This window comes from Amblyomma americanum, chromosome 11 (genome assembly GCF_052857255.1).
Source record: "Amblyomma americanum isolate KBUSLIRL-KWMA chromosome 11, ASM5285725v1, whole genome shotgun sequence".
NCBI classification, from domain to species: domain Eukaryota; kingdom Metazoa; phylum Arthropoda; class Arachnida; order Ixodida; family Ixodidae; genus Amblyomma; species Amblyomma americanum.
In genome coordinates, this window is record NC_135507.1 from 36,897,448 (window position 1) to 36,925,267 (window position 27,820).

The following is a 27,820-nucleotide window of genomic DNA, read 5'->3' on the forward strand; positions in this document are numbered from 1 at the left end:
GCCTACAGTAACAACTCAAACAAAACTAGAACGTTTGTACTGATCAACGATTATCGGGAACACACTTGACGGCAGACTCCGTAAAATTTGAACGACGCGCCGGGTCACAAGCATTCCGGTTCAAACGATTCAAATGCTTAGCAGGTCCAAGCAAGATAGCCCCAGTAATAGCGGCAGTCACGGCCTCGTCGCTGCAGTAATTTTTTCGTCCTTGCTTCACTCCCCGCATCCAGCGTAGCCGTCCTGGTATCGACCGCCGTCGCCAGGCCTTCCAGCGCTTCGTAGCTACCGCTGCCGACGTCAGTGACACAGCGTTCACCGCGGTTCCGCCCGCGCCATTGCTTCATCCGCTTCGCTCCTTCTTATCAGTGCCGGCCGGATTTGTCGGAGCGAAGCAAGACTAATGCCTCCTGGCCGTGTCCTCCGCTCGCCGCGCGCGCTCACGAAGACAGCGCCGTACAGCCGAGAAGACGACGGCGCGAGGAAAAAGGAAAACTGTAGAAGACAAGGCGAGATCAGTAGAGTGGGCGAGAAATGGCCGAAACAACGCCTCGCGTGGAACAAAAACTGTGCAGCCTTGAACGTTCGCACCAGCCTTGTGCACAGGGCTAGAGCATAGTGCGTCGAAGATTGACACTTTGGCAGAAATGCTGTTTTCCAATCAGCGGTTGCAAAGCCTCTAAAGCAAAGTGTCATAGATGCAGAACGGGTCGAAGTAAAACCACATAGTAAGGCTGCGCTGCGAGTAAATTCCCTAGAAGTGAACCATCATAGAAGGGAGTACACCTAGACTCTGATGACAGGTGGCCACGAGCACTTTTTTCTGAAAACCATGAGCTGCTGAGATATTTCGGTGCTTTTTTTAAATCAACACTCTACGGTCGCTACACAGACACGCAGATTTTTAACCGTAGCGAAGACGACTGGCCATCAATAGTGTCAACGCGTACCTACAAGTAAAAGATATTTCTCAAAATGTAAATACATCCCACTTCTAAGTCAGCAGGTGTATGGAGCACACAACGTTCAACATGTGCATTTCGAAACAAGGTCTTTTAATCCCTGTTAATACATTCCCTCGAGACAAGGTTAAGGTGCACGCCCAAAAGTCACAGTGCCTTTCATTTCGAGATTTATCGCATACGAAATTCACTGCATTGGACGTACCGAAATTCGGGACAACCACCCGATACACAGTACCGCTAATCTCTGTCTGGACTGAGCCTTAGCTTCCCGAGCACTGCATGGTTTTTACACGGGACAGATTGTTCGTAACTTGAGTTATCACAGCCAGTGATCCCTCTCTCCCTGTGGGGACCGAGCTTTGCGCGATATTTCCTCTTTTTTTGCGAAACTTTCTTCCAGGACCGTTATTCGAGGTGTCGTAACGCCGTTTTAAGAACCCCCAATGCGTTCCACTCTCTCTTTTCGTTCCCCCTCCCCCCTTTTTTGGTCCCTCACCTGGTGTCCTGACGCTTAGTCTTCACAACATACTGGCACTTCTTGTCTAACGTGAATCTCATGTCGCGCAGAAAGAATTGGTTCTAGAGAAAGCGGAGGGGGGAGGTAATTGTAGAAATACATATGCGCAGAACAGAATCTCGTTAAAACAGGCGCTAGTCTTGTCGAACGGCGGACTGGAGCAAAATTAAAATACGAGCACGAGACTGGGGAACTACCGGGAAATATGTTGCCATCCTGTACCAAAACATGTGATCGCAGTAGATTTCTTTTTTTACGTTGAATTTTGCCACACGTTTATTGTTAGCGGCATTGTATTTTATCCGTTAAAACCGACAGCACAGAACGCAGAGAGTGACGCAGTTATCTGCGTGACGGAACAACAAACCGTACATCGTATAACCTCCTTTAACTACAAGAGAATGTGGGATATGTCAGACGGACCGGTGCCTTAACTCCACGAGCCGACCCACTTGCAGCTGATTCTCCTGCTGAACAATTGTGAGGGGGCAGGGGGGGGGGGGCACGCTCTATGCAATAATAACGATAAACATTTCCATATCTACTTGAATGCCTTTTAACCTCTGCCATTAGAAATCACTCCTAAAAAGATAACGTTGCACTTGGCTTATGATGACGTTGGTGATAGTAATGATGGAATACATAAGTACTCACTTTAGGGTTTTGTCGTCGTCCTTACTCTGCTAAATCATGTCTGCCAGCTTGCTGAACGGTGCAGATGTGGTCGCAGGCTCAGCGAATATAGGCCATTCGCCCTCGGCGTGTCCGGCTGGAGTTATATACCCAGCACATAGATTGACAAACTGTCCACTGTCCGTTTTTAGGCACTGTCGGGCCGGAATAAAACGCGGGCACGGGAATGCATGACCCTTGGTTAATTTTGGTTAAGCGTACTCCGTCTACCAGCGTCCGCGACGTCTGCACTGGGTTTGTGGCTCCGTCTCCAGCCGTCCTACGTGCAGCCAGCGATCGACTTGTCGCAATATGGCAGTCCTCGTCTAGCGCCCACACCGCGCTAGCCGCGTCACTTTGATAGCGATGCTCGCACCGCCCACGGTCCGGGCGAGCGGGATGGCGTTGCGGTTTCTGTCCTTTCGATGTCCACGTTATCTCACTGTGCGATGACAAAGTTTGGACTGCCGAACGCGCTTGGTTATCAGCGTGCAAGTGACGGTCGCTTCGGTGTGATGTGGAAGGCTCAAGGCGATCTTTCTGCTGCATATGCATGAAAAAAAAAATTCCAAAACGTGTTTAACGTGCAGAACCGACGAATGGGGTATGATGGATGCCGTGGTAAGAGGCTCCTCATTTTAGACGTTTTTTTTATATTGCCTTCATCGAAACATGGCCTCTGCGGCCCGCATAGAACCCGTGGCGTTCGGATTAGCAGCCTATCGCCAAAGCTGCAGAGCCACCGCAGTGGGCAGATGTGTTCAGCAATTTCAGTACAAGGAAAAGGAGTTGGCAGCCTTTTTCCAAGCCTGCGATGGCAACTGAGGGAATGAACTTATAATGCAACCCAAGCCACGATTGCATATGCGTTCTTCTAGGAGTTTATTACGGGAAAGCGGCTTTGGAGCGAATGAACAAGCGCTCGCAAGAATAGTTTTTTTGCGTGATACAATAATTTGTTCAAATTCGCATCTGAAGCTGAGCAACTAATTTGGTTCCTTTGCAGCAAGGAACTTTCCTCGACTCCTCGAGGATAGCCGGTAACGCAAGACGTTGGGCTGCAGTTGCAGGGCTGTGATTGGACGCTGCTAATTGTAATCTTCAGGCTCGTGTTCCCTTGGCTGTTATAATACGTAGCCAAAAACGTAATGCGCATTGAAACTGACGATGTAAGGAAACTTGCTGGTGCCGTGCACGCACTACAATTTACATTCACGACGAATTCGCAGTAGACCACGCACTATGCCCTACTCGTGAAGCACATGAATTTTTGTCTCGGTCTAAATATTGTATCAATTGCTAGAACTGAGCTGCAAAATGCGAATTTTGGGCGTTTTCCGAGCTGCAAGTTAAGATATCCAATTAGCGCCTCAGCTTTACATTGCGGAGCTAATGCAGGTATAGAAACTGGCGGAAAATCTCTTGTCATGACTCTCATTTCAGTTAGATATGTCAGATAGCCTTAGAAAGGGTGTCAGGCCAACAGAAACGATATCTCCAGTACTCCTGACTGCGTGGTTACACGAGATATTCCGAAAACTTAAGCAGGGGTGGTTGGGGATAAAAGCCCGTGGAGAATACGATAGTAATCTCGATTTCACTGAAAACATTTCCTTGCTGAGAACCTCAGGGGATGAATTTCAAAGAATTATCTAGGATCTAGACAAGTAAAGCATAACCATGTGCCTAAAAATTGATATAAAGAAATGTTCCGAAACCGCGGAAGGCCACAACAGCTTACGGTAGGCAGAGAAACATTGTAAGCTGGCATATAATACATCTACTTAGGGACTTAGGACAGGTAGTTCCTGCTGAACCAGACCACGGCAACGTACTAACAGGGAAAATAGGAATATCATTAAGTGCTTTTAGCAGGTACTCAAAGATCATGGTAGCAATTTACAAGCATCACTCAAGTGGAAAGTATATAAGAGCTATATCGTACTGGTTCCTACCTATTGGGAAGAAATTAGAGATTAACGAAACGGGTTGATGTTACCTTGAGGACTGCCCAGCTATTTTTAAAAAGGGAAATGACAAGTTCAACATTAAAAGACAGTAATCGAGCAGAATTGATCAGGAAACAAACTTGCGTCAGTCATATGCTATTAGAAATCAAGACGAAAAAATGAACGTAGGTAGGGCTATAATGCGAAGACAAGACAACCGATGGACCACTACAATAACGGAGTCGAGTTCGAGCTAAGGAAAGTGTATTAAGGGTGCCAATGAACCCGCTGTTTGAATGAGATTAGGAGGTTTAAGATAAGGTGGCCGCACCTGGCACAAGACAGGGTTACCTCACTGGAAGGACAAGGGAGACGCCTTCGTCCTGCAGTGGACGTAGTCAGTCGAGTGATGATGATGATGACAAGAGCGTTGTAAGAAACCAACGCCTGCACCATCCGGACACGTAGAGAATCTGTCGAGAATGATTAAAGCCAAACACTAAAAAGAACGAAGGGAGAGAATGGAAGACAGGGGAAGGCATTGAAAGCGTTCGCGATTTGTCTTGAATTTCTGGACAGTTAGGTTAAAGACCTATTTCTAACCGCCTGAAGACAAAAGTTTTTCATGTGGTGAGAAGAGTGTTAGCTTCAGATGGGCAAATGATGTGTGTGTCGTCCGTGCTGAGATAAACGACCGATTAAAGTAGGTGTTCCAGTTCTTGATATTATTGAAACTTTAGGCTATTTATCCTTTACAAGTTTCGCCTTCTTATGCAGACGTGGCATTTGGTCATTTAATTAAGGGTGCAATTTTGAGGGTTAGTTGGTGCACTATTTCACCCATCGCTCTAGTTGCCACGTATCCAGCGCACGGTGACTGTAGGGTTGCGTACTGGTTCGGCTGCTGTCGAAGAAACAACACCAGCTAGTGGCCACCCCTATGCGTCTCTGCGACGCTGATAGCTTTGCCGTCTATATGGAGCCTTTTTTACATGCCTCATGTTCAGACGACGATTAAATTCATCAGTAGCCTTGTTTGCGTAGAGGCCATACAAATGAAGCAGCTACCAAGTGCAGTGTTAGCTACTGAATGAGAATGAGGCAGCTTTACAAGCGCCTTATGCGAACGTGTGTTTGAATACCAAACAATACAGTGTGACGCACACTGCAATCGTATCTCCTTTTACTATACCATCTAAAGACAGAGTCATTACAATTTTTATGCATTTTCATCGCACTAAAAACGAAGACAAAAATAAATCTGGCATGGTATGTTACGTTACGGTACGGTACGGTACGGTATGATATGGTATGTGGTGCCAAGGTGAGTTTAATCAGCCGACGCTTTCTGTGGGCTATGAAGATAGTGCAGGTAGTGATGGTAGATAAAGGCGTGTATATAATGGTAAGCCGTAAGAGACCAGATGATGAGAGTGCGGGCACTCGCCACAATGCACATATCCATGAGCCTCACAGTTGATATGGTAATAGAAGACGGGGGGACCTGTGCGCTATTGTATTTTGGACAAAAAAAAAAGATGTCATCTTTATGATAGTCTTTTTTAGCCATTGAAAGAATCAGGAAGCATTGAGACGATTCAGTACCAGGAATTTTATTCTGAGACTCTTCGCGTGTGCTAAGAATTTGGAGGTCTTGATGCAGCCTTTGGGGCTATTGCTGCGAATCTAAATTTCCGTGTTTTTGACAAATTTAAAGGCTCAGCATGTCCCGTCGCAAGAAGCCGATTGAAAAGCGTCCACTGACCAAAAGTCATCGGCCGTACCTCCGCCTTCTGGATCTGGCACCGGTTACACCGTCAGCCAACGAGACGCGCACGTTGTAATTGTCGTCGCCAATGACCTCGACGCTGCCAGAGGAAGTGCGACGAAGAACGTACGGACCGTTTCCTCCTTCGTCACCTTCGCTTATTTCACTGGTCTCTTCAAGCCTGCCGCGGAACTCGTACTCTCGCGGCGGGGACCGACCCGATCGACCCCCGCCTCCACTGCTAGCTCTGTTCGGGGCGTATGTCCTCCGCTCTTCCAACTCCTGGTACCTCCGACTACCCGGCCTTCCGGCACCACTGCCACCAGCGTAATCGTCCTCGCTTTCGAACCTCGACATCATGCGTCGCTCCTCAGATATGAGCCGGTCTCTGACTCGCTCGCTGTGGCCTCGACGAGGTGCCTCCGACGTGCCGGGCGGAGGGAAACCCCGGGCGTAGCAGCAGTTGGGAGCGTGCGGTATGGGCGGCAAGGGTGCACCGTACCCTCCTCCTGCACCTCCTGGTTGGAACTTCTCCAGACAGTTGCAGACGAACTGGATGTGCGTGTCTGAACCAGGGATGGACTTGGCGACGTTCATCATGCCGGGACCAGCGCAGGGACCTCCGCTGGTGGAGGCCACGCCCGGTTGGAGTGCTCCAGGGGTTCCTGGAGCGGGAGGTCTTGATGCCGTCTGGTTCGGGTCGGCGACTTGCTCGGCTCCGCACTTGCCGCAGCTAATCCTGCGTGAGAGTGATCTCGTGTCAACGTTGGTCGTGGAGAGGGGTGAACAGTCTAAACCGCATAGAGGACTGTTCCTCGTCTTCAAACAAGATATGCGACGGAATCGACAAAAAAACAGATACAAGATGACAGGAAGAAAGCAAGGCAAAATTATGACACCCGCTTTGTGCGTTTTTGATTTCTCTGCGTAAGGTTTTTTAGCTTTCAGTTACAGCCATGACCGGTTTGAGGATGAAAGTTTTTTCTTCCGATGTAGTCAAACAACTAAACAGTGAAACTGAAGCGCGTGTAAGAATCAACATAACTGTAAAGTTGAGAGCTCTAAACATTGAAAAAACAGATTTTAATTTATCAGCCTGGATATTGAAAGGAAGTTAGGGGAAGAAAAACGTTTTCTTTACTGACAACTTCCCGTATTTCAGTAACAATGAAGTCGTGATACATTAGCGCAAGCAGTATGATGATGCCTTCAACAACGAGGACATGTGGCCACTAAACGGAGCCGTGCCTGTCTGTGCACAGAGACGATTGTTCAGACAGTTCAATGAGTCAAAAACGTTCTTCCTAAGATTTTTTTCTCACAACCTGATAATATTGAGAGCAGTGTGAAGTAGTAATCTTCCCCTGCACTAATGAGCCGTAGACGAACGGTGCTAAATTGAAAAATATCTATTGATGTGTAAAGGACTGCATCACTTCGCGTTAGCGTGTACTTCAGTTCCTTAATGCTGTTACGGCCCTTGTAGCTAAAACGGCGTCAGCTGGTTCGAGACTTCAGTTAAACTGAGTTATTACTGAAGTTGCTGTTCTCGAAGCTGAAGTAGTTTTCATAAATAACTCATACTTTTGGATATGTGCAAAACGCTAGTCTCATATATTACACAGCCCTCGTTAGTACTAATGTTTTCATGTAAGGTACCTTTCTAGCATTAACACGCACTCAATATAGTGATCCTTGATGGTGTATTTATTACAGGCACCTACAAAAATTTTCGGAGCACGGAGATCACAGGGAAGTTAGTTAGGCACTGTATGATAACCGACGAGAATTAAGAGTTTTTGCATTTCCCTACTCGACCTGAACAATACACCTCTCATTGCCTGGCGGCGCCTCTAGTCAGCGAAGAAGTCCAGCTGTCTTCGTAATTTGGGTGTTCTAAAATATTCTGTAGGCACGTGTTTACGGGCAAATCTAGCCACAACGTGTGGCACTGCAAAAAAAAATGACTAGCATCAAAATCAGCTGATTTGCATAGGCACGAATGAAGCACAAAAAATTCAAGGCGTAAGACTGGCGAAAGATTCAATGCGAAAGATTCAGACTCCGAGCCAAAAAGATCTTATTTCACTTTGAGCCTTTCTTTGGAGTTCACACATAAACAGTCGTCCTTTTGGTTGAACCAACAAGGGCAGCCTATCTAAACCTAGCCTGACCGTCGCTTATATTATCTCGTCGGCACAAGGAGCCTGCGATCATCAATCACATCCTGTCTATCTTTTATATATATGTAGAAGTGTTCTTTTAGAAAGGTTAAGTTTGACGATTTATCTTTCCCTAAAGACCACACCAAGTTTGGTCATGGCAGCAGGACGTAAAGTGCACGAAAAACGTTGCGTTCGGGCAGCTATGCCCGGTTTTTACATCGTGCCGGTGCGGCATATTGCTGCTGCCGTATAATTTCCCCGAAGTTTTTTTTTTTTTTCGGCCACGCTCTAACGGATCATGTATTTCGACATCTACCTCTTTTTCCGAGCTGCGTTCATTGATATAGTTTCACTTTTCTGCGCGAGATGCTGCAATGTATGCGATAAGAGAAACTTGCTTCTGCAAATTACTTTTTATCGTACTGTGCCGCGCATAATTAGGCCTGGTAGCGTCAAGCGCGCTCAGTTATAAAACAAATTATCGATAGCAAAACCTGCTCAATAGCTTGTGGCGCGATTAATGTGGTTTTTAAGAGAAGACATAGAACGCTTTTCCAGACCCGCATAGTATTAGAGGCGGGTTTAATTTTTGAGCGAGCTGTTCATGTGAAGACGACGAGGAAAACGTGCTTCTTGAAACGGAAAAGCAGCAGACACGCCACTTTAGTGGATGCAATATGAGCTATGATAAAATAAATATAGCACAAAATAATCTACATTTAAAGCATGTTGCGCCAAAACTTCGCGCTTTTATGAGACGAAGTTTGCATCTTGATCTGCCTTTGCAGCCACAAAAAAATTTGATGACGAAATTTGGCAGAAAAATTGTTTAATGACGCAGATATTAGAGAGGTTGAGTTGTTACCTTATCAAAGGTAGACTGCCTGTAACTGTAGCTGTAACTGTAAGCGTAGGAAGATAAAAAGTTTTCTCATTGGTCTTTGCTACCACGGGTGCACGAATGAAAACAGCACGCTGTCACAATGGCAAGCTTCGTTCTTAATTAATGCGAACCATGATTGTTCGTGCGACCAGCGTTTCACACTTCCATCACAGTTAGTAGCTAACGGCGTTGTTATCATCAACAGTAATAATAAAACTGCGGTTCTTGCAACATGCGCACTAAGATCTGTTTCTCTCCGCCTCTCGCATTTGACTTCAGCAACATTTTTTCAGCAGAAAGCTGGGAGGCACCACGTTGCCTGACAACTTAAGTTTCAGACCTTCAGCAACACTGTAAGAGCAACAATATGGCAGCACTCTGAAGAGCTACTGCGGCAGAGTGTACGCAAGGCGGTACCGATCCGTTTCAAAAGTCGCCATGCAACCGCGTTCTCTCTCAGCCTTTGGAAAGGAGGCGTAGACTCCTCCTCAAATCGTGCTGGCTGGTCGGCGGCACCTATACGAACGTGGGACGAGGGCTTCAAGAATTTTGTGGTTGGCTTGAGAGCACGTGAACCGTAACTTTCAAGAAGGTGCCAACTAGCCTTGAGACGGCTTACAGTGGCGCTCTACGCAAATCAGAGCGTTATAAGAGGAAACTTCCGTTTACTATACAGAGATTTCAAGTTAAGTGTTACCTTGCACGTGACGTCATAGCCGCCATGACGATGTACCGCTCATACCTACCATGGGGCTGATGACAGAATGTGGCGGTAAGCCTTAGAGATGCTCTTTTCTCAGGCTTCTAACTGTTCACTATGGTGGCCCCAATGACATCAGTGCACGCCATCTGGGAAAATAGTGTTGCTGGACCCACAAAGAATCCCGTTAGCCTGAGGAACTTCCAGGCTCTACAACGGCATCAAGACATATACTCAAGACTGCGGCAGCCCTTACTTGATGAAGGACATCTGCTGAGTGATGGTCTCCGGGAGCGGCGGGGCCTGCGGCGGAACAGGACAGCTTTGCGTCAGGGTCAGCGACTGCGCCTTGAACGGGCACGGCTGTTGGATGGACATGTTAGACACGGGCGTTTTGACCACGGCCCGCGTCGACAACCGCCTCGCCTCTTCCTTGAGTTCGGCCATGCAGTCTACGCAGGGGATCACCGGCTCCGGAGCCTCCGGCTCTGGATCGTTACAGGGACAGCGCTCGACGAGCCGCGCCACGGCGGGACGTACCTTCTGGACCATGCCGATGGCCGCCTGGCGCGGGATCTTCAGCGTCTCGCACCCCGCCGATGTCCCGTCCGGTTGTTCGACGCCCGGGAAGTGGAAGATGACGAAGTCCTTGTCTACGTTGGAATCCTCTGGCTTCTTCTCGCCTTCCTTCTTCACGTCCTCTTTCTTATCCTTGGCCTCATCCTTAGGGGCTTCCTTGGCTTCGTCCTTTTTGTCCTTGTCCGCCATTGTGAACCGTCAGCCTCTTGTTCTACGAAGAAACGCTGCTTGATACCTGGTTCCCTCGTCCTCTGTAGATGCCTGCCTTACTAGTGGATCACACGGGGGCCAGGGTAAGGAGCAACCGGGGGAAATTTTGTAGAGGTCATCAATTTTAGCTGGATTTCAGGGCCAGGGCTTAGGCGCCCGAAACAGCTAGGCTAATGAAATCATCGGCATCGTCGCTGCCCTTAGTTTCTTCGTCTTTGCCTCGCACGCCGCACGCGCCCATTTCTAGGATCAGTCAAAGTTCAGATCTGAGCACTGTTGTACTGATATGCGCAAAGCCGGTAGGTTAAAATAATTTTCAAGGATGCTAGACAGAGAGGAAATAATCAGTTACGAGCGCTTCGGCCACTTGAGGTAATGCCATGCCTCCCGTTAGTGCATCAATGCTGAGCTCGAGAGAAGGAGCGACAAAGAGAAAGTTGAGGATAACAATTTGTCACACTGCCCGCTGTTTTTTAAAAGAAGCGGCCATTGAATTTCATAAATGTTATGCAATCCAATGGCCACTTTAGAGATCGGCAGATTATCTTCAGGAAGGGATAAAAGTTTTTCCAAGAAGCCAGTCGGGAAGCTTAAAAAATGTGAACATAATGTAAACACAAAAATTGCCTGTATCAGATATCTAGAGGTATTATGTTTTATTCCGTTTAATGTAATTTTTCGCTATAAAGATAAGTCGAAAACAATGTCTTGTGTGCCTGCGTGGCACATTTTGCACAAAAAAAGAACACGAACAATAACATGACAGCGCATCAGTTTTCGATTAGTTTCCTGTTTATTCCTCGCAGATGTGCTTCGCTCTACATGGGGCTGCACACACATATTAGCCACATAAACATTGCTTATGATGAACTGCAGAAAAAATCGTACCTAGAGCAATTCACAATAAACGCCAGCAAAGATTCATGTACGATCAAAGTGAGATTGGTAAATTGATATCTCGGTCCAGGATGTGGCGATCATTAAATCAATTTCTTACTATTTTTGAATCGTAGAAAGGAAATGGGAGAGCGCTGGTACTATGGAGAGACTAAGCTGTCTGGGAATGTGAAAATTATTTCCTTCACCTCTTACGCCCCACCTTGAGTGTAACCTTTGGTTGGCTATAGTAGGACGAACCAACCTTCGCTTTTACAACACTGTTGATTGGAACTGCCCAGAAACCATAAAGCCGAAAGAAGCCCTCTGGATGCTCAACGGTTTGAAAAGGGACTGGAACATCGCTGAATAGCAAAAGATGGTTGCGAAAGAAAATTAAGGCAAGAACCTTGAACAGATGTGCCAACGAACTAGCGGATGATTGAAAAGGTTGATTTCTGCGAATACCTTGAGGGCCCTAACTCTCTACGACGTGTTCGAATATGTCACTTTCAGGCCAACAAACCTGAATGGAAAGCTTCCGTCCAGAGAGAGACGTTTGTGACTGCCAGCTTCTAGCATTCTTTTTTAGCTTGTCGGTAGAAATCCATATTCCCGCTCCAATTCGATTCGGTTCCCAACAGTCAACTCCCCTGACTTCTATTTATTCTATTTACCGGCCGTCCATATTTCGAGTGACCGGTCGGAACCGCCTCGACATCAGATGCAGGCGCCACCTCGCGCCGTTTGCGCAAGCCTTGAAGGCCCCCTTTCCGGAAGAAATCAAGTAAATCGGAAAGAAGTCGAATTCATTTTCTCGTGAACAAAGGAAAGAAAAATAACCGAAGGTGTATGCAGTACCGTGCACTGTTTGGCTTCAATAGTGAGAGTATCTGCCTCCTCTTGCCCCTCCCCCCTTCCTCCCTGCTCACAAAACCGGCTATATAGAACAAAGTTTTCATGTGTGTCGTTGTGAAATTTTAGTTAAGAATAACAGTAACATCGGTGGTATAGGCACAGTGAGGTTTGTGACGAGGCCGCCTTCCCATGGGCCTTGTATCAACAGATATCATTTCTCCCAAAAGCAACCAACAATTCGTTTTTCTTACTTAAGCAGAATTTTAAAGTTAGACCTGCTGAAAGATTAGAATAAAGAAAAAGGTAGAAGAGTACGCCTGCACCTTGCAATGTTAAAGTCCTAAATGATCTCTCTAATGCTGTGACCGACACGCCTGTAGAGGCGCTAATGGACCTTCCAAATTTATGAGATTCCGCAACGGGCTTTCCACTATCCGTAGGCTATAAAGAAGGATGCATTTTACACCTTAGTAGACCTAGCTAATCGGCCTTTGCATTTTAATGTCACCAGCGCTCACCATAAAATATGTAGTGAACAGGTCTTCTACGTTGATCCTTTTAGCTTACATCGCTGGCATTCAGACGCATTATGTGCGCGATAAGGCCATTTGTGGCGAATTACTTGTGGTCCGCTTTGTGTAATGGGAAGCTTCATATTAATCTTTTATGCATGCACGAAAGTAGAAATTTAGCATCTCAGTAGAATGCTTGATCAAGAAATGAAGTCGATGGTACCATACAAAGAAAAAAACATGATGTTGGAAAATAGAGTACGAGTTTGAGCAAATAAGAAGTGTTTCTTTGCATCGTAATGCCCTAGTGCGAGCTTTGGGGTATGCCGTACAGTTTTCACCTGCTGATTAGTTCATACCAGTGCAGAAGTTTTTTTTTTTTTCATCTGCACTCTTTGTTCACAGCAAGCATTCGCTTTTGAACTTGGCACCAGTAGCGTGTCAGGAATCCGACCTAAAACCTTTTGCTCAGCCGCGGTATGTCGTAACCACAGAGACATTGCGGTGCGTACAGAATTGTGGGTCAGGAAGATTTAGAGAGCTCTACCAAACGAGTACGCGCAAAGAAGTACACATCTCTTAGTAACCCTCTGAGGAAGATGTACTTTGCGCTGTGATGGGCTGCCTCACGTAGTCTTGTGTTCAATATGTCGGCCCCCTCCGACCATTTTGTGGAAAGGACTACAGACGGCGTCTAGTAAAAAGAGCTGGCAGCTTCGTCCTGCGAACCTGCTTTATACTTACGGAGAGGTGACGGCGAGTCTATCCAATATCATGACTAACCAATATCATGGCATATTGTCATGATAGTTTTGAAGAAAATATACCAAAGGAAGACGCACACAATATCGCATATGAGAAAGAAGATTTTTGGGGAGAAAAGCAGAGCGAATGAAGGAAAAAGAACTGGAAATAACTACCGTCCTCAGCGCAAACCCCCGCCCTCCATCTCCTAACTCTCAGCCTAAGTTCAGCGAGCATGCGATTGGGCCAGGCGTCCTTTGACCTTTTACCGAACATTTTCTGTTTCTTCGTCTTTAAAAACGCAAATAATTAATGCTTACTTCCAACTGTCTTCCTAATTTCTCATTTTAACTGGATTTGTTTCTTGTCTTCTAATTTCTCATGCGATATATTTGTAGCTCTGTCAATTCCTACCTTCACGTTCGAGATGTTTTTCGCCTGAAGGGAAAGACAAGTTCCACATACGTGTTCATTGTGTGGCGCGTTTTTTTTTAAAAAAAAACGACGTTACGAAGATGGTTCGATTGGTTTTATTGGGTTTAACGACTCTGTGACTCTGGCTATGAGCGACACTGTAGTGGTGGGCTCCGAATAATTTCGACCACCTGGGGATTTTTAACGCGGACTGGCATCAAACAGTACGCGGGTCTCTAGCACTTCGCTTTCATCGAAATGCGACCGCCGCTACCGGGATCGAACCCACGTCTTTCGGGTCCACAGCCGAACGCCATAACCACTGAGGCATCCCGGCGGCTGACCTACGAGGATCAAGCAATAAGAGCGTGGTCAGTTCTTGCCCCATTTTCCAAGCAATTGCGTGCATTTAGACTACATTGAATGAGGGTTCACAAGCTCGATTATTCATAATGATTTCATATTTAATGACTCAAGCGAGTGGTGTGACAAAAGGGAGTTCTAGCATTCGTGTTTGGGCTTCTTTAGGTCGGGTCAAAGACCAGTCTGTCCCAGCATTTTGCCGAAGAGTAAATGAACTCAATGTCAAAATCAACGGGAACCCTTCGGCACTGGTGATCAAACCCCGCTTTTACCGCATACGGGACAGAAGCTCAACCACTAGACCTAAACCAAAATTAGGCTCCTGGTCTACAATACCGTTTTTTTTTTCGAAGGAAATAATGGTTTAACAGTTCAAAACCTGACACCTTCCAACAACATCTACAAGCTTTTAAAGAGAGCACGGTATCGTTACGATAACAACTGGAGTGACAAAGAAATTAAATCCTGCGCTATCTTCGTGCGGTAACGCACATATAACGGCACACAGTAAGCTCTGCACATATATTACGCTACCAGACGGCAAAAAGGTCTGCGGGGCGGTTCCTTCGAAAGATGGCCGAGAATCGATCGACCGGCTTTTGTTTTCACCTGGCACTAAAACAACAAGCAACGACCTTGGCGTGCTGCCTCTTGGTCGCTCATCTTTGCGACGTCTTTCGCCACTGCTCCCTGCGGCAGCGTTCGAGCCCCGTCTCCTTCGCTTTCCCACGTTCCCGTTTTTCACCTCACTTGAGGCGCCAAGGCTGGCGTCATCGACCGCGCAATATTGAGAGAGTCTGCGAAGGGCGGTGGCAGAGGGGGGCGAAGCGCCTGTACAGTCGAAACCTGACGTGTAAGCGGATTTCTAGCTGTCGCTCGCAAACAAACTGCAAAGCGCAACCGCCTGTGTCGCGCCGTGTTCGAGACATAAAAGGAGTGTATACGGTGACGTAAAGGAAAACACGCTGGAGGATAGTCGAAGCCTTTTAGTAACCGGCTCCTGTTCAGCTAATGCCTCGCAGTTCGGCTGAAATGTAGTTTGGAAGAAAGACGGGCGTGAGAAAGAAACAACCACCTTTGGCTCTCGTTCGCAACGAATGCGGAGGCTCGACGTTACGCACGACATCGACCTCCTTCCGTTTCGTGTTAACGACTGAAGAAGAAAAAACAACAAAGGCGGTATGAAGCAACGAAAAAGTCGCGAGACGAATGGCATTAAGACGCGAACTGCGTCGACTGCCGACTTCGCAGTCGTCTTCGAGGCAGCGCGGCCATCTTTCACGCAATACAAGTTGGAGGGTTGGCTCAAGTGCGATCGAATGTAAGGAGAGATAAAAACAAAAAAGAAACAAAAGTGGCAGCGGTTGCTCCAGCGTCGCGTCTACGACGAAGGGCTGGGTATGTTAGAGCAGCTGCTGCGCCTTCGCAGTATTACGGGCTCTCAACTTCGTTTAGTGACTGCTCTCTTTCACTTGACATGATACTGCTCCAGTGCGATGGCTTCGGAAAGCGAAAAAAATAAAAATGAAACGAACGCACAAGATCGCAAGTAGAGTGCCGCGCTCTCGCATGTTAAAGCGAGTTGGTTTCACGTCTGCTTTGTGGCATCCAATATTGTCCTCGTCTTTTGGTCATCTATAGTTGAAAGATGTTAGCGATCATGAGCAGAATATGCAGTTTATCGATTTCGACTGGTCCAATACTGTGTGAGCAGGTTGTTATATCAGACTGAATCTCAAAATTCGGCGACTTTCCCAAAAGAAAAGAAAAACAATGCTCGTGTAAGGGGTTCATTGAAATAACTCAATCGGGTCATGCTTTTACAAGCCTTTTTTTTTTCTTCAGTCAGGACACTCTCTCTTTTTACTAACATGTCATGTAGATGTGATTCTAGTACACATTTTGTTTCAATCCCAGCTGTTTTTTTCTTCATAATAGACAGACCAGGAGTGCATCATGGCAGTCATCACAAGAAATAGAGTGGCTCCAATGATGTCACAGAAGCCGGATCGTTAACGACCGCGGCGGCTGCGTTTTTATGGAGGAAAAACGCTAAGGCGCCCGTGTGCTGTGCGATGTCAGTGCACGTTAAAGATCCTCAGGTGGTCGAAATTATTCCGGAGCCCTCCACTACGGCACCTCTCTCTTCTTTCTTCTTTCACTCCCTCCTTTACCCTTCCCTTACGGCGCGGTTCAGGTGTCCAACGATATATGAGACAAATACTGCGCCATTTCCTTTCCCCCAAAAACCAATTATTTATTTAAAGATCCCCAGGTGGTCGAAATTATTCCGGAGCCCTCCACTACTGCCCCTCTTTCTTCCTTCCTACTTTCACTCCCTCCTTTATCCCTTCACTTACGGCGTGGTTCAGGTGTCCAAAGATATATGAGACAGACACTGACAGACACAGACAGACACAAAAACCAATGATTATTATTAATATTAATATTATTATTGGAGATGGGTGATTCGTTGACGAGTTGCGCGCTTTTCTAATCCTATTATTATAACCTTCTCTGACGAGCAGTGTTAAAGCTAACCTCTAGTACAATTATGGCTGTGGTGACGTCACTTGCAATGAATTTTCACTATAAATGGTGTTCAAAATAAGCTCCGCGATTTTTTTTAAATTGGGGCCTGAGTGGTACATAACATGCACTAAAGTGCATAAGTTTTGAGGCAACGAGCATACAAACTGAGACAGTAATTTTCACAGTCAAGCACATTATAACATAGAATCAATTAGTGAAGGCTTTAGTGACTTCACTAATCGACCATGTTTATACTAAAAGCTAAGAGGCACTCATGGTCATATATAGTATAATTTTGCAGAATTATTCTAGCCCTCGTGCGTGTTTCGAGTATTCAGCGTTCAGATTTTCAGCGCGATCAGCGTGCGCATGCATTGAAGGCGGTGACCATGTGCGAGAAACTATTCCCGGTGTGACGCTGTGTTGTCTTCGAACGATCTTGAAGATCGTTGAAGCTGACAACTGTTTCCCTTTCACTTTCGGCCACCGATGCCCGATAAAAATGCGGCGTCACACCAGGGAGGAGTTTTGCGTCGACTGTCACCGACCTGCACCCGTTATTTGAGAAATCTCTGAAGAATTTGGGGTGTATATATCGGAATACACGTGCTTTTCGAATAATCACGACACATGAGACCGCCTCTTTGTTTCCAATATGAAGATTCACGGTAGCCATAGTGGCGCAAATTCCATGAATATATATTAGTTCATTATTTTCCTGAGTGAGATTACAGTTCACATCTGACTCTGTGTCCCCTAGTCGCATGACATGTGCAGAGGTGGTGTTTATGCAACACTCAGTGCAAAACTGTATGCAGTTTCTAAATTTAACATGTTTAGTTACAGGCGCGAAAACAGGCACAACACAAGGTAGAAAGACAGGATGGAGCGCTACTCACAACTGATTTATTTGAAGGCAACACGGACAAGTATATGCCATCGTACGATGGTAACTGTACAAAGATGCGCAGTTACCATCTTGCCCAGCAAGACATTCTTTTATTCTAAATTTAATTTTGAAAACTCTTTGCGTCGCCAGTGGGCCACCGGCTGTAGTATTCTCGAACATGCTGAAACTATTTAGCGCAGTGACACACCGTTTTGTTCGTACTTCACTGCTGCCACGGCATGTCATTACTCCCATGATATCAGAGCACAACACAGTTTGATTCTAGGCAAATTCTGTGACTCGCTTTGTGACTTGACGAGTAACTTTAGGCTTAGCAAATCCACCTATCCTATACGCTGGTTATATGCCTCAAGATGCCAAGGTCTAGGTCACAGCCTCAGCTTGCAATCTTTGCAGCATCATGTTGTCAACAACTGAATACTATGTCTCTGGGGACGCTAGAGGAATCAGAAGATCTAAATTAGTCTTAAATCCTCTACAATGGCCACTGCTGCAGAACTGAGTTGTTTTGGGGAGGTTTTAAACTGCCGCCCATGATTGCCTGAGAAGTTAATCCTGCCCTTTGGCCATAAAGCTGTCCTTCTGAATACGACGACCTCTTCAAGGTTGCAGCGACGAAGCGAAATTGAAGCCCTTTCACAGCTCCGAGAAATAAAATTTGATTTCGACGTCCAGATTTAACAGAGCTTGCAACACTATGCGGGATCATTTTTCACACACTATGTCGGGCTTTCAAATATAAAGGGCGAAAATGCACTCAACAGCACCACAGAATGCAACGTAATACAGCCAAATACAACACAGAAGTCAACGTAACACAGCCAAATACAACACAGAACAAGAAATCAGTTAAAAAGCACGGCACAACATGGCAGATCATAACCTAGTGTAACACACAAAATAATAGCATGACGCGCCTCTCTAGCCTTTGTTTGGTATGGTATTGTTCATTAGCTTCTTTTTGGAGATATATTTAGGTGGCAGCATATTTATGAGCTGATATTTCAAGTTTCTAAAGTTTTTGCTCCAAATCAACGCAAGATGACGGTATAAATGCGCAGCAAGTCTGGATAAATGAAAGTATCATCTGGGTCTACTTATTTTGTTAGCTATAGCCGTGTTATTTCTTCAGCCACTTCAAAGCTAATGCTTTCTTTCAGGGACAACTCCTCTCCCGCTTATTCGCCATTATTGTACAAAAAAGATAGAGGCTGATTGTTTTAAGCGTCTGCAGATTTGCATATTAAAAACCCTGAGAGATACGTCTGTTGGGTTCGTGCTAGTGGACTGTACAGCAAAGCGGACACTATGTACCTGATTTAAATTAATAATTAGCAGAATATTTGAATAAAATTAACACCTGCCGCGGTGGCTGAGTGCGTAAGGTCCTGGGCTGCTGGCCCAAAATACGCGGGGTCGATCCCGGCCGCGGCGGTCGAATTTCGATGGAGGCGAAGTTCTAGAGGCCCGTGTACTGTGCGATGTCAGTGCACGTTAAAGAACCCCAGGTGGTCGAAATTTACGGAGTCCTTCACTACGGTGTCTCTCACATCTTGAGTCGCTTTGGGACGTTAAACGCTATAATCTGAACCAAGGTGAATAATATTAACCACCCAACAAATCAAGTACGGGTAATATTGCAAAAGGAAGGCCATACACATTGATGTTGAGCACTGTTTTTAAATTTTGTTAGTTAAGAATGATGTTTGGTATATCGAAAGCCAAAGATTCTCATTTTAAAGCCTATTGAGTTGGCTTTCCAACATTGCTTATTTATAAAATGGCGTCGCTCTCAATACTTTCGCATAAAGTACAGACGGCGTTCCTGCGCACAAGAAGTTAACTCAACCTCGCTTGAAATTCTATGCGTAGCTACGACATTTTAAATTTATGCAGTGTGGGAAATCTAGGTTAACTACATTTAAATATGTATCTTTGTGGTTAGATAATTCGAACCGCATTTTCGATTGAAAAAATTTAAAACCTGGGCTCACCTTCACTGTTGACGGCCTGCAAAATTGACGGTATGACCTTGCCGCCTCTAACCTTAAAGAAATACTTAATGAGTTAATTTTAGTTCATTATTTGTATAATTGCTGAGCTATATCAGCGGTCAGTACTACATATCAGTACTATATCAGTACTATATCAGTACTGCAGCGCTCGATATGATTTGCAACCCGTCCGTAATGATCCTGCTGGGGATTCCACTTTATAGCAAAATAATGCGCGCTTATACAGAGTACCAAAGTTTCACCAACACTGAGTAAATTTTTTTGTTTCCGATCAAAGGTTAAGTGCTCAGACTTAAAGTAGATTTGGCCTGGCACAGCTTCAAGAACTGACTTTCGACTATGCACAGACGTATCTCGCAGTTTTTAAACCAAAATTATGTTAACGTTAAAAAAAAATCACGGTAGAATAAACCAATATATTTAAAACTATCCCTGTAATTTCTTCGTCCGTAAGACGGAGTAGAACTATTTCTGCTCTCATTATTGAACGCCAGCCACTTCGTCCCAGCCGCTGCTCAAGGTAATCTACTGGCTATAGTGATCTCCGATTTCTCAGGTCTCTACAAGCCACTGAGGGGCGATGGCAACGACACGTCGCGGATTCAGAGCGACTCAGAAATGCGAGATTAAATCAAGGACGGCGGCTCTTTCCCTTCATTCATTGCAATGGACACTGCACACCTCCTCAGGCAGACACTTTTAGAAGAGATGGACGTGAGAGAAATCGGGATGGGGGCTATGAAAGAGGGAAGGCGGGAACAGGGGAGGGGGGAACAGGGGAGGGGGGTTGGCCTTCGGGGAAATAGAATGGGTTGGTGGGAACGCGTCTGAAGCAATTAGCGGCATCCCATTTCGTATCGCGTCTTCACTCTTTGTTTCGCGTGTGCCCGTGGCGAGCTGCTAGAAATGCCAGCGCAGAGGAGGGCCACGTGGCTATTCGCGCGTCAGAGGCGACCAGGCGACGAACGCAATTACCGCCCTGCAGCACTGGAAGCCAGGAATGGCTCGCACTATCCTCTTCATTTTTTTTTATTCGCGCTTCCTACGAATTCCTTCTCTTTGTTATCTGCTCTGGCCAATCAACCGAGGAGCGTCCCGTGGCAACCGGCGTTCGAGAGGATTGCGGCATTCCGAGCGTTGTTCAACGAGCCTGGCAACCGGCGTTTAAAGAGGGAATATATATTTAGCCTCGTCAAATCTGCGCAGGGAGATTGTTTGGTGGCGTAAGCAACGGCGCATTTTTGAAACCCCTGAATGCAAGCAAGAAGCTTTCTGGCCGTATATCAGAGAGCTGTTATGTTAATTGTTTACTTATTAGGCAGGTGTGCAGTTACCTTGTTGATCGGTACAAATTCTATGCCTAAAACTGTTTTGCGGATTGATTTGTAGCCTAAATAATCCGTATTATGATTTTTGTCCTTAGTGTTGATTTCCGCATTTAAAGTGAGTGCCACGATTGGGGGGGGGGGGGGGGGGGGGGGGAGTGTGTCGAAGCAGTCACAGCGTCCTGGTGGGTGTGCTGAAAGGGCCATATACCGCCATATACATGTGCTTATATACTTATGCTGCTCAGCCTATGTGAGCTCACCTTCCTGGTGGCAGATGCACTATAATGGGGCAGGGCTGGGAATGACGAAGCAGTCGCCATTACACTAACAAAGATTTGTGTAATTAATCACCACGATCGAATGCCGAAAGATGAGGAGCCATGGCTTCGTCGTGAAATAAGGAGTAAACCTCTCGTCTTTTCTTTTCTAAAATAGGCTTCTTAACACTCACTTTCACCCGCCGCGGTGGCTCAGTGGTCAGGGCGCTCGACTACTGATCCGGAGTTCCCGGGTTCGAACCCGACCGCAGCGGCTGAGTTTTTATGGAGGAAAAACGCTAAGGCGCCCGTGTGCTGTGCGATGTCAGTGCACGTTAAAAATACCCAGGTGGTCGAAATTATTCCGGAGCCCTCCACTACGGCACCTCCTTCTTCCCTTCTTCTTTCACTCCCTCCCTTGTCCCTTCCCTTACGGCGCGGTTCAGGTGTCCAACGATATTTGAGACAAATACTGCGCCATTTCCTTTCCCCAAAAACCAATTATTATTATTATTATTAACACTCACTTTAGGCCTATTTCTGCTTTCTTCCTACCTTACTTCATTATCCTACGCAGTCGGCATCGTATTTTTACCATCTACCTTCGCTCTTTGGTCAGAAATGAAAAAAAAAGCCAAATCTCAACCTTTCCTTGCTTTCAAGGTCCCGACAAACAATGGCAGCTAGGAAAAGCTAAAAGGAGCCGACGCAGCTGCGAGAGGATTTTTCTTCGGCTTTCCGCCGGAGTGAGCTGACACCAGACGCTGCGGGGCTCGGAGCCCGGGTCGGTCGGCTGGTCGGTTTCGATTTTCCAATACGGCGCAGACGGCTGAAATATGGGCTATCTCCTGACCGGCGCCGCCTTGCCTTACGTGCGTCGCAGTGCCTTGCACGTGCGCCGTGCAAGGAACCAGAGTACATCAAGGGTGAACAAAGAAAGAAGGAACTATAAACAAGTTCGAATCAATTCTAGGGATAAACGTCTCACGTCAGCGAAAAAGGAAGATCGGGAATGGGGAGAAAATGACAAAGCAAGCTCAACCCCCACAAGAGGGGCAAGCGGGGGGGGGGGGGGGAGGCGAGGCGGCAAACACCAGTGCTTGGAGTCCTTTATTATTTAAGCCGCAAGCTTCTCTGGAGGAACACATTCACCACACATCAAACGATTCAATTTAAGCCTCCCGTATTGTTTTTCTTATTTGATTTTTTTCCCCCGAAGCTGTTCACTCAGCGGCGGAGATCATTCAGGGAAGGTGGTGTTGCTTTTTGTTCGTTGTTGTAGCTATAAGCTCTGCAGTGGCGATATTTAAGGAGAGGTGAGGGGAGCGCAGGCTGCGCCCTGAGTGTGCACGACCTTCCTGGTCTCGAAGGCTTATTCCCCAGCTCACGACTTGGCGGAAAAGGGAAATGAGGGAAGTTGCTTCCCCATCGTTCGTTGGAACCTTGAAACCGTCCTACATTTTTTACGCCGTCTCAAAAAGTGCCTTTCTCTTTCCTCGTCGAAAGCCGCAGGGCTTATCTGGGCGAGCAAAGCGCTCAATCGTTCTCAAATTTCGCCTTAAAGAAAAATAGGGGCGCCGTTTCTCAGTTTGAGTCATCGTGGCTGGGCGCGAAACGTGATGAGAATTAGAGAACTGGTCTTTAAGAAGCAATAAAAAAGAATGTCTCCAAATGCAGTTGCTAGTGACGTATACGAGTTTTCGGGCGGAGTTTATCGCTGTGAAATGAAATAAATAAAAAAAAATATTTCTCATGGCTCTCTTTGGTTTCTTCTGTTCTAAATTTAGGTCAATACGTTGAACAATGGTAACATCGCATTCCCACAATTCAACTGTCCTTAAAGATATTGAATTGCAGATATATGCTAACCAGCGTGATTTTGTTTCTTTTGTTAATTACATTGTGGACGAAGGCTTCCCCGTTGCATAACCATTCAGCTATCTGAGCGACACTGCTGTGGTACGTTTAAAGTTTATACAAGAAGAAACCACAAAGTCAATGGCAGAAAATAATATCCCACTTCTTTCAGACCACCACAAACTAAACCGAATTTTGTTCCTTCGTAAGATTCTTTCACGCGAGGTAAACATACCAATACCTAATTATGTTAAACCTTCTACTACTAGACGAACAAGACACACTAAGGAAAACTCACTGCCACCTATCTTTGCCTATTTTTGCACGAACAAAGTCATTCAAGTATAGCTTCTTCCTCCGAACCATCTGCGACTGAAATTTTCTCCCAGAATCTCTTGTTAAAAATAGCAATTTTTGCAATGCATTGGAAGAAAATTTCCTTGGTTAAGTTGTCTCATTTTTTATTGTTATTAATGAAGTTTTTATTACCTTTCTTATCCCCGAAAAATGCTGTGTGTTGTATTTTCCTTTCTTTGTGTGTGATTGTTGTGCTATATGCCCCTCCTGCTCGGGCCATTAGGCCTGCACTATTTTGAAATAAATAAATAAATAAATAAATTCGTACGCCGAATTTTTACATTTTACAGTTAACACAAAATTTCGGCGTTGAGCCTTGCATGTTTTGCTACAGCACTTCTCTTGATCTCCTAATACCATTGCAAAACTGCGACAGGGGCGGTTTCTAGCGCGTTATCTTTACCCCAACAACCTTCTTGCCTAAAAACAGCTCGGCCTCTGCGATTCCGGTGCATAGAAATACCATTCACAAATAGCATATCGAAAAACAAACTGAAACAGTGTGCGAAGATAAAATCAAAAAGGAAAAGCGCTTATCGCTTGTAAGAAAAGCAGTTACAATATAGCAAAAGAGAGCACAAAAACGAAAAAAAATGTTTGGAGGAAATTTTTTGAGAAGTAGGAGAATAAAAGCCTCTTTTTCAGCGCAGATTCCAGGTTCTCATTCAGCCTCACACCTTGTAAGCAATTGAAGCGCTTCGCTTCAGTGAGCTCACTTCCGAAAAGTTATCCTCTTGTCTCAAGGGCGCGCCGCTCGGATATCAATCAAATGGCCGGTTTCGTTACTAGCACTCTTCAGTTCTTCTGTTTCTTCTCTCGAGTGCGTAGTGATGGATTAGTTACGATTCCTCCCCGCTTCTACGAGTGTTTCGGTCTCGGCGAGTACTCGTCATAAACACGTTAATATTAGTTCCTTTGTCAGGTTAATACTTGGATGTGTAGACCTCTTTGGGGTGCTACTATCCCTGACGTAACGCAAGAACAAATGGAACAAAATACGAATTAGCACTGCTTTCACAAGGATTCGATGAGACAACAATACATTGAAAAAAATTGGCCGTGGTTAAGCTCTGGTTAAATCTGGAGTGCCGCGATAGCTACAGCTGGCCGAGTGAAACTTGGTCACGTGACCAATCACGTGAAGAACCACGTGATCAGCCACGGTGCCGCGCCGCCGGCAGCTGCTCCGCAACACGTGACCAACCACGTGACAGCGTGGCGGCGCCGCCAAGCTGAAGGCTCGAAATGCTCCCGTAATGTAGCTATCGCTACAAAAAAAAAAAAGCAGATAGATCCCGTTAAATGTTGTCAGTGTGTAAGCAGAACACAGAATTTCCAAGAGCTCTCAGACAATTTCCGGCGGGCATAGAAATTCATTAGGATTTTCTTTGACATTCAAACTTCCCACACTGATATTGTGTGTTGAGCGCCACGCGGCACTTGGCGAGAGCCGTGAAGACAAGAAGCACTTGTGCACATTTCCTGGATGATATAGTTTTGTAGAAATAAATATGTTTCTTTAAGTATTGCTCAATAGAGTAGCACCGTCATCTTCGCGGTAAAATTAATCGAATCTGTATAAGCTGAATAAGCGAAGGCATCAATTTTGCTCGCAAAAATATCTTGGTATTACAAGACATCTGTACATTTTGTCTGTTGACTGTCTTTACTTTCACAAGAAAGGATGTCTTCACGTTTCGCATTCATATGCAATCAGTAAAACCTCTGCGTCTCTCTTTAGAGTTTATATTTTCTTCATCGGGTGGCAATTCCTGCTCAAGCAGATGTCTGCAGTTCGTTGTGCACTGCTCAAAGCTGATTGATTACAAGTAATAGGAGGCCTTGAGCTTGGCTTCAAAGGAGATACGCCATTCAGGCTCCGAAACAAGCCATCATTGTGAGAGTTGGACACAACTATTGTAGAGGTTCACTTGTAGCTATACCTAGTATTCCTGTCACGTCTTCAGACCGCAGCAAAGTGATGATCGACTGGACGCAGCGCAGAAGACTGGGCATAAACATAGAACTGCATAAGCGTTGTTGTACAGATGTTCTCCACCAATAAACACAGGCCGCCCAGAAACGTCTACACTTCCTTGGTCAGGATCACTTTTCGGATTAGAGCCAACACTTTCTGCTTAGTACGCTTGGGACGTCAATAAGTTACTGCGTTTGTTTGTTTTTTCAGTTCCTCAGGAATGATGAATTTTCTTTGTTCCAGTGTTCACCACTAAGGCTGGACCTTTTCTCATGGTCACTCTGTCTCTGTTTCGTGCAGTGGCTGTGGTGGTGTCCTTCTTCATCTGCTGGACGCCGTTCCACGCGCAGCGGCTCATTGCCACGTACGCAGACCAGACGGCTGCCATGGTGTTGCTCTTCACCGTGCTCACTTATATATCGGGAGTCACGTACTACCTAAGCGCCACGGTCAACCCCATACTCTACCAGGCGAGTTCTGCGGTTGTTTCTTTGATGCTTACCATTTAGAGGGCAAATGTTTAGTATTTCCCTTATGACGCATGTTCGTTGCCTGACGTCCGGTGTAGCCTATGTGGACAGGTGAACTGAGCCTTGAGGTTGGAAAAGTTTGGAGCTAAGGTAAAGGCATCAAGAGACAGGACAGAAGACAAAGCACCTGAAGGAGTTGGCAAATTGAGAGGGCACATAAGATGAAATGCAAGAAAAACAGTAGCTTCTAAACTTAGGAAAGGGAAATGGAGCCGCGAGCGAGGATAGGGGTGAATAGGTGCATGGCGTTGACCCGCGTACTGGAATTTCAGGCAAAGCTGTCTTGTGCAGAACTCGGTGGGCTGCAGTGCGATGATCGAACAGTGGATGAACTGCCTTGTTCCCAGGAGAAAAAAAATTTTTTTGAGGATGTAGAATATATTTTTATTTTAAGAAACATACGATAGGTCGGTGGTGTAGAACGTGCAAGAGTGGATCGGGCTAGTTGGTATTTTTTCATAATGCGATACAGCGCGAATAAAGACGGGGACGAAGCGAGACAAGACACCACAACGTGTTGTTCATTATCCTAGTTATAGCCTGACTGCTGTATCTTATGTTAGTTATTCGTTGTCAGGGAGGATTTATAGAAAGGTTTTCTACAGCAATATTGCAGATATTGAGAATGTGACTATGATTAGGTTATTATGTAGTTTAGTATCCAATTGCACTTAATTTATTTGACTAATAGCAGACAGCTTGCTTTATTTTAGACGTATAGCCGGAAAACCATGATTAAAACTTTTCTGCAGCTTTCATAGACACGCTGATACTTTTCATTAGACATATCAAAATCATGTTCTCCCTTTTCTTTCCACGTCTTCTCTTAATCTCTCTCGCGCAGGTGATGTCGCTCAAGTTCCGACAGGCGTTCGTGGACACCTTCGGCTGCTGCTGCCCGGATGAAGCTCGCAGCAAGGCCAACGCCGACCTGACCTTCGCCAGCTTCTACAACCACAATTCGGCCGCCTCGGTCCACTCGTCGGCGCGGACTCATCGGCGCCGCAGCCTCAGCACACAGAACCTGTCCCTCACCGGGAGCACAATGTCGCCCACGCAGCTCGCCGCTCCGAACAACGCTTACACTCCGAACGGAAGCGCCGCCCCTATCCGCAAGATGTCGTCCTCGTGGACAGACCTGCGAAACGTCGGCAGTGGTGGGGGCGCTGCGGGCGGTGGCGACTCTGGTGGCCACGTGACGCCGCGACCAACGCCATGTTGCGGCGGCGCCGTGCCCAACAGGGACTCCTCCCCACCTCCGGAGGTGGTCAGTGTGGTCGAGGTTTGATGACGTGCGCTGTTTTCGCGATTGTGGTTATAGATGCGGTGTTGTAAGTGATGCCCCGTGCGCTGATCAAGTGCTGTTCGTCCCAGCCGCTTGCCTTATGCGGCTGTGCAGTTAAGGATAGACCGAATGTGCTGAACGAGAGAAGACTAATCTTCTCGTTCTGTGGTTGGGGCTGACACCTTTTTCCTCCTGTGTGACGCCGAGTACAGGATGTACTTGCCACTTCAGCACCTTTCTTCCCCTGTGTGTACGAACTGTTTGTGGACTGGTTGTCATAGATGAAAATTGTTTGTCTAGATCGGTCGACAAAGAATGACTGTGGTATTGTTTCAACTTAGTTTCAAAGCGGAGGAAGGTACGGATTCAATATGAAGTCCGGAAACTGAACAGTTATTCATATATATGTGCTGCAGCAAACGATGTATCCTTAGGGAACCTGTAAGTGAATTGCATCAGAGGCTATTCCTGGTGGAGCGAATTCGATGCTTGTTTTTCGTTGTCATTTCTGTTAAAATTGTGCTGCTCGCTTCCTTTGCATGAGCTATCGTAGACAATTATCTTCTTTGTCGTCAGTCACAAATAATAGTAAGCAA

The 27,820-nt window shown here is 46.1% G+C and overlaps 2 protein-coding genes across 3 annotated transcripts in view; one reads left to right on the plus strand and one right to left on the minus strand.

Moving 5' to 3' along the window:
* LOC144109555 (pyrokinin-1 receptor-like) overlaps positions 1 to 27,482 on the plus strand; it is a 316,180-nt gene extending 288,698 nt beyond the window's left edge. Inside the window, exons 6-7 of the mRNA XM_077642380.1 lie at positions 25,710 to 25,879; positions 26,784 to 27,482. Of these exons, the coding sequence (XP_077498506.1) occupies positions 25,710 to 25,879; positions 26,784 to 27,227 (614 nt within the window). The 3' untranslated portion in view covers positions 27,228 to 27,482. The remainder of the gene's footprint in view (positions 1 to 25,709; positions 25,880 to 26,783) is intronic.
* LOC144110775 (uncharacterized) lies at positions 5,696 to 10,635 on the minus strand. Of its 2 annotated transcripts, XM_077643872.1 has the most exons (3): positions 10,160 to 10,635; positions 9,876 to 9,922; positions 5,696 to 6,610 (listed from the first exon to the last, which is right to left on the minus strand). In XM_077643872.1, the coding sequence occupies exons 1-3, from the start codon at positions 10,385 to 10,387 to the stop codon at positions 5,875 to 5,877; spliced, it is 1,011 nt and encodes a 336-aa protein (XP_077499998.1). In that variant the 5' UTR covers positions 10,388 to 10,635; the 3' UTR covers positions 5,696 to 5,874. The 2 variants fall into 2 exon arrangements, with proteins under 2 accessions (XP_077499998.1, XP_077499997.1); XM_077643871.1 differs by having other exon boundaries at positions 9,876 to 10,635.
* Positions 27,483 to 27,820: the final 338 nt, after the last annotated feature.